Source organism: Epinephelus moara, chromosome 23 (assembly GCF_006386435.1).
Source record: "Epinephelus moara isolate mb chromosome 23, YSFRI_EMoa_1.0, whole genome shotgun sequence".
Classification (NCBI taxonomy): domain Eukaryota; kingdom Metazoa; phylum Chordata; class Actinopteri; order Perciformes; family Serranidae; genus Epinephelus; species Epinephelus moara.
The window spans coordinates 16,908,931-16,915,378 of record NC_065528.1 but is presented as its reverse complement, the minus strand read 5'-3'; the positions used below and the strand labels follow the sequence as shown (position 1 = coordinate 16,915,378).

General features: G+C 43.3%; 1 protein-coding gene across 2 annotated transcripts in view; it reads right to left on the bottom strand.

Annotated features, from left to right (window-relative positions):
- Positions 1-1,846: 1,846 nt before the first annotated feature.
- The window catches only part of prickle1b (prickle homolog 1b), a 41,224-nt gene continuing 36,622 nt past the window's right edge, over positions 1,847-6,448 (bottom strand). For both annotated transcript variants that reach the window (XM_050035871.1, XM_050035870.1), the window contains exons 5-8: positions 5,570-5,773; positions 5,273-5,459; positions 3,894-4,886; positions 1,847-3,793 (exon numbers count right to left, since the gene is read on the bottom strand). In XM_050035871.1, the coding sequence (XP_049891828.1) occupies positions 2,838-3,793; positions 3,894-4,886; positions 5,273-5,459; positions 5,570-5,773 (2,340 nt within the window). In that variant the 3' untranslated portion in view covers positions 1,847-2,837. The remainder of the gene's footprint in view (positions 3,794-3,893; positions 4,887-5,272; positions 5,460-5,569; positions 5,774-6,448) is intronic.

The following is a 6,448-nucleotide window of genomic DNA, read 5'->3' as shown; positions in this document are numbered from 1 at the left end:
CAGCAACCTGAAGTCAGCATGGAGAGGATGCATCGTCTGTGGGGACGAACAGTGTTAAATTTGAATGGACTGTTTTTTACCTTCAAGTTCTCTGTTGAAAGATGTCACTTATAAAATATTGTTGAAAGTTTTTCTGTCAAATGTTGGCAAAAAACACTCCCTCTATTTAAAAAATGTCACATCACGGTGGAAATGGTTAACGTGGGTTTCATTATTGAGCCTAATTTGACGATATGTTGCTGAGAAAAGACGGTCAGTCCCGCAGCATGATCACCTTGACCTTTTCCTAAAGAAAAGCCAGATAAAAGCCAGACTATTTTGTTTTTGTAGTATTTTCATTTATGTAAATGTTTATTTTGTAGCGGTCAAGATGTATGAGTGAGTGCTGCTAAATTCTACATTCTTGTATAAGTTTGTACTGTCTAGAAATGGGTTTGGTTATTTCAGTGACACAGACAAAGCTTTGCACAGACTGAAGGGTCTCTGAAGGGTGCAGTAAACACGATTTCTGTAAACTTGTTTCGTTGTCATCTATCAACAACAGTTAGGAAAATACTCCATTGACCACTGACATCACAGACTCGACCTACAAGATTTCGAGATCAGTTTACTGGCATTATTGACCTCCATACTGTGTTTTGGTACTTTTGTTTGGTGTATGTCAATGAGGCAGCATGCCTTATTTTTAAATTCATTTGTATGCAAGCAAATTATTTATAATTTGAAGTTTGAACATAATGAGTTGACTAGTCTAAAGTAAGAAAACACTAAAAAAAAATCCAAATTAAGCACAATTTAATCAATAAGATTATACATTGTCTGTCTGGTTTTCACTGGGTACTCCGGCTTCCTCCCACAGTCCAAAGACATGCTGTTAATCTGTGACTTGTCCGTAGGTGTGAATGTGAGTGTGAATGGTTGTCTGTCTCTATGTGTCAGCCCTGTGATAGTCTGGTAACCTGTCCAGGGTGTACCCTGCCTCTTGCTCAATGACAGCTGGGATAGGCTCCAGCCCCCCACGCGACCCCTGACAGGATAAGCAATTATGGAAAATGAATGAATAAGAGCCATTTGCATTATGAACATTGCACATTATCATACAAAACATGACAGTGACTCAATAAATGAAATCAAAATGCTAGTTTTCCGAGACTTTGTCCCACTTTTCACCTCACTACTTGTTTTATTTTATTTTACTTTATGTTAAATCCAGCGTTGTTATCATTAGTATCGAGCAGATGCTCATTTTTTATAGCACCATTAAATTCTAACGACATGTCAGTGCAGCTTATGTTAATATTTGATTTAAATGTGCACATTACTACAGGTATTTCTGGTGACTAGCAAAGGTAGCAATGTTTAATCGACCAGTCAACACTTAAGGTGTCTATGTTTCATAAGTATCTTTAAGTATAGATAGAAATGTAGGCATTTTACAGATGTTTGAAAGAATGCTACTCCACTGCAATCCAAGACAGTGGTTCCTAACTGGTCCCGCCATGAGGTCCAGATTTCTGCTTAGTCATTAGTTCAAGGTCCACACAGTTTAATTTATTCAGCATCGTACTTGCATTTGGCCATGACGTCAAGCTAGTTTTGTCTCTGTAAAGTAGCTGTCAGTTAGTCACTCACTCTACAGCAGGAAACGGCACTTCAAAATAAAAGCTCTGTGCTGGAAATTCACTGTATCTCAAAATAAAGCGTGTTTTTTACAAACTTGACACATTTGCGAGTCACTTGCGGTCCATTCAGAATGGAACCGAGACCTGTCAGTTGGGAACCACTGATCTAAGGGTCACAAAAAAATCACATTTGAACATGAATATATGTCAGAAATGTGAGAAAAAACAATAATTCCTGAAGCTTTGAGAGGAGAAAAAATATTTATTACAAGCGTCTTTACATCACAAAGCATTTAGCTGGTTATGTCAGAGCAAGGGTAGTGAACAGTTCAGCTGAATATGGAAAATGCAGGTGTTGCAGCCATTCGTTTCATATTTTCTACACCAATATTGAGCATTGTGGAATATATGTGATAATAGACATTGTTACCAAGTAACATGGCACTTAACTGTGAAGAGAGCACAGTTTATGAAGTGGCACCTTCTTTGTTTGTTTCTCATGAAATATTAACGAGGTCTGTTTGTTTACCATTACAACTGCTATTTTTTCTATCATACACTTCAACAGAAACAATTCTTTAAAACACGGATATAAAAATACCAGTATTAAAATCTTAACTTAATATATACATTATCATTCTGTACTATTATGCATTAAATAATTATTTGGTTTGTTTCTATTTTCTACTTTATCAGCCTCTGTGTACACTGTGTTGCCATTTTAATGCACACAAAGATAATGCTGCGAAACTTAACATCAAACATTTAACATTTAACATTTTTAAAAACTCAAAGGCAAATGTTGAAATGAAAGAAAAAATATCACCACTCTGCCAGCTCTGCATAATTCTGGTCTGCACTGTCTAAAGAAAGACTTCTAACTTTACGGGTGTGTCATGTTAGTGCTAAAATTCAGTAAGTATATAGGCCAAATTTGCACATACACAAAAAATGATTTTGACAATATGTTACACAGATCTGTCTTAGCAGTTTGGATGGATTTGTTCTTTCAGTAGATTTGGGCCTAAAATATGATATGCATCTTGACAGTTGGCCATGCACCTTCTGTTCGGGCAAAATCCGCAGTCTGTGCACATGGGTTGCTTTAAACTGCCTCTCTAAACCCAGATTTCATCTGCAAAACTATAATGATCAGGAAATCTGACTTTATTGCTAAGTCTAGTGCAGGTTATAATGTAAATGCACTCTAAGCTGTTAAGAGATGATACAGTTTTTGGAGCGGTGGCTCTTTCTGCGACCAGTCTGTGAGCCGAGGCTCTGGGGAGAGAGGGCTGTAACCCTTGTAGGGTAGTCCTCAGCGTAGTAGCGCCCAGCCACACGAGGCTTAGGGATCGGCTGGCCCAGGAAATAACCCTCCTCCTCAGAGTCCGACGATGAGGAAGAGCAAGTAGAGCAAAAGTCATCCTCGTCTCTGTAGAGACCCATGAAATGCTCGACTCGTGGGTCTCCTTGAGCTGAGCCCTGAAGCAAATAGTCAGATCTGGTTTGGGAGTAGGCCAAGGGCAGCCTGTGTGCAGGATGCTGAAGGAGCATGGCACCACAAGGAGGGTTTACCAAACCCTGCTGCTGGGGCTCATACGGCCTCTGTGCTTTCTCCAAAGGCACCATGTGAAGGTTGTTGTCCGAGCGAGTTTTGCGGCTCCTATGGTGCCGGCCTTGCCGGTGGTGGTGCTGCCTGCTGCGCCCATGGTGGCTTGATGGGCGGCTTCTTTCTCGGCCCATCTCATCTGGGCAATACACCCTCCGTTGTGGCTTCTCACTCATGGGATGCTTTCTAATATTGACATCAAACCCGTCATTATATCCATTGTCCACAGTGTCTTCTGAGAACTTGACCATCTGAGGAGGCCTGGACTGGGACTTGCTCCTCCTCAGAGCTGGAGCATGGACAAAGGAAGGAGGGAGGTCTTCTGAACGTGGGGACAATGACAGAAGTCCTCCTGGGGGTCCTCCCCTCATTGCCAATGCTACCTCCTCATCATCTCCCTTCTCTATGTTAAGGTTGAGAGAGTTGGCACTGTGGTGAAGATGAGATGAATTAAACGTTCCCATGTTGCTCATTTTCTCACAGTCATCTGCCACTGAGGGACCCTGAATGGCAAGGGTGTAGACTATAGGTCTATCCCTGCCGTCTCCATCCACTGATGCACCTAAAAAGAGCAAGCAGAAAAGACGTGTTTTGAACATCTATTCATATAAAGAGAAAGCACAGTTTTTCCATTGCACACAAGCAAACAGCGGTCTCCTTACCAGTTATATTCGAGAGCGCCAGGGAGTCCATGGAATCTCCAGCACCCTGCTCAGCTTTCCTCAGCTCATCAGCGATACACTCGAGGGAATCTTCATACCACTGCCTGGTGTCTGGCCAGAAGGCCCGTCTTCCTGTCTCAGATTGGTCCTGATCCTGGTCCAGCTCCAGCTCTTGGATCTTTCTGGCACTAGCAGGACCTGGGTGACTTCCATAGGCTGAGTCTCCCAACCCATCCTGTGACTGAGCCCAGTACATTTCAGGCAGGTTCTTCTTGCTCATCAGTCCAGGGCTAAGGCTGTTGGCTCGGGATTGATTAGAAGTCTGGCTCTGAGTGGGACTGGCAGGGGTGGGTGAGGACGCAGTAACCCCCATAGATGCAGTATCAGGCTTTAGCCAGGGGTCAGAGACACTTATTAACCTGTTTCTATCACTGCTGGGGCTGGGAGATTGAAGGGATGGCTGCTGAAGTTGATGTAGCATTCCGCGGTCCCCAAACTTGAGAAGGAGCTGAGTCATATAGTCCTCATGCTGGGCCCATTCCTCTGGATCCTCCTCTCCACCAGCATCCTGCTCCTCCCGCTCCCGCCAGAACCTCTCGTCCTCCAGGCCTTGACGGGCCAGCTTACGCCCAATGATACCAATGTCGCAATCAGCATCTCCATCACCCTCTCCATCTCTGTACTCAAACGGGGGTACGACAGCAGGAGGGTTAAACAGCTGCGACTGTCTCCACTGTTCAGCAGGCCTGCTGCTCTTCCCCATGCGCACACTGCGACGTGACTCACGTGAGCGGGCAGACTGGAAGGCAGAGTCAGACGAGTCGGAGGCATGAATGTCTTCCCCCTGGCTGCAGGCCTTTGAGCAATAGATGCGACCCTGCTTTGGTAGGAAGGGACAACCCAGCAAGGATGTCTTGCACTGGGCACAACAGAAGCACTGGTCTGAGGCATGCCAGTGTACACCTTCATAGGTCATCTGGGCATGGTCAACACCTAAATGATGGTAGCATGAAGAGAAAAATAGCATAAGATTAGGTAATTCTGCACAAGCAGTTAAAGAAACACATCAGCATGATCTTGTGTTTGACCTTGGGTATAAAAAGTTTGGTTCTTTCTTTTAATCTCAAGAGAAACTAGGAGGGCACTTGGAGAGTGCAGACCTCTGCCAAGGCCAGATGCAATATCTTGCAATGGTAACGATAGTCACAAATAATTTATGCATCTGTCCTTTCATTCGGATCCTTCCTTGGCCCATGCTACACTCTTCCACCAAGTTTCAAGAAATAAAGCCAAAAGCTTTTCTTAATCCTACTGACACATACAAGCCAAAAATAACCTCCTTGAAAACAAGTAAGCAGTACCTCACAAATATAACTCACCAATGTTTTCACCACAGGCCTCACAGTACTCTGCATACAGTGACTCAAAGCACCCAGTACAGTAGGGCCGGCCATCTTTCATGATGTATCGTTGCCCCCCGAGCATGGTCTCACACTCAAAACAGGCAAAGTGCTTCATGTGCCAGTGACGACCCTCTGCTTCAGTGCACTCATCCGCAAAAATGATCTAAAGTGAAACACATATACAGTTGTTAGCTCCGTGAAACTCCACAGACTATGGTGCTAACATTGGAAAGGATCATTGCAGAACATTAAGTGGATGGTGCTGTGTCTTACCTCGTCACAAGAAGAGCATCGTGGTTTTAGAAGCTCAGCGTGGTGTCGTCCACAGAAGATCTTTCCATTGTAGTAGAAGTATATCAGATCCACAAGCAGCTCTTGACACGTGGCGCACACAAAGCACGCTGGATGCCAGCAGGGGCCGGGTCCTGCTCTGGATGCGAAAATTGCCATCTCTCCTCCACTGATGCCTCCAGTACACTGACAAACAGAAAACAACAGATGATCCATGAGATTTATATTTCCGGCATCTTGTTGATGCAGTTTTTCAAAGTGACTTACAATGCATATGTGCATTAATAATAAATCTGGTAGTAGGTATGCTGCCCTGAAAATAAAACTGTGAAAATAAACAGAGACAATCACATACAGGAATGACATTTAAAAAATAGATATGTGGTACATTCGATGCCTGTGACACATGAGGAATGCAACGTAAACAAAAGAGAGATTATGGAGATAACTTTTCAAAATATATCACATATCTGATGGTGTTTCAATTGCAGTGGTGCTAACACATAGAAGGCCATACAACAGGTGATCACACTGCAAGTGCCAAAGGAATATGATCCATTCAAAACACATCAGTGAATCATACAGTCATGACAATCATAACAGAAACGCAGGAACAGTTGATAACATGGACAGTGCAAGTTAATCTTTTACATATGATTGCCTGCAACTGTGACAACCCCACCCATAACCCCTTTCCACCAAATAAGCTCTGGTTCTTGAACCAGTGCCCTACAGGATTCTTGGAACCATGGTGCCATCTAGGAAACAAGCTCACATATCCAACAGTTAATAGCAAAACTACTGTAATCAAGGATGTGTACAGATATTTCTTTTTATCCAAAACAACAAGCATGGACCAAC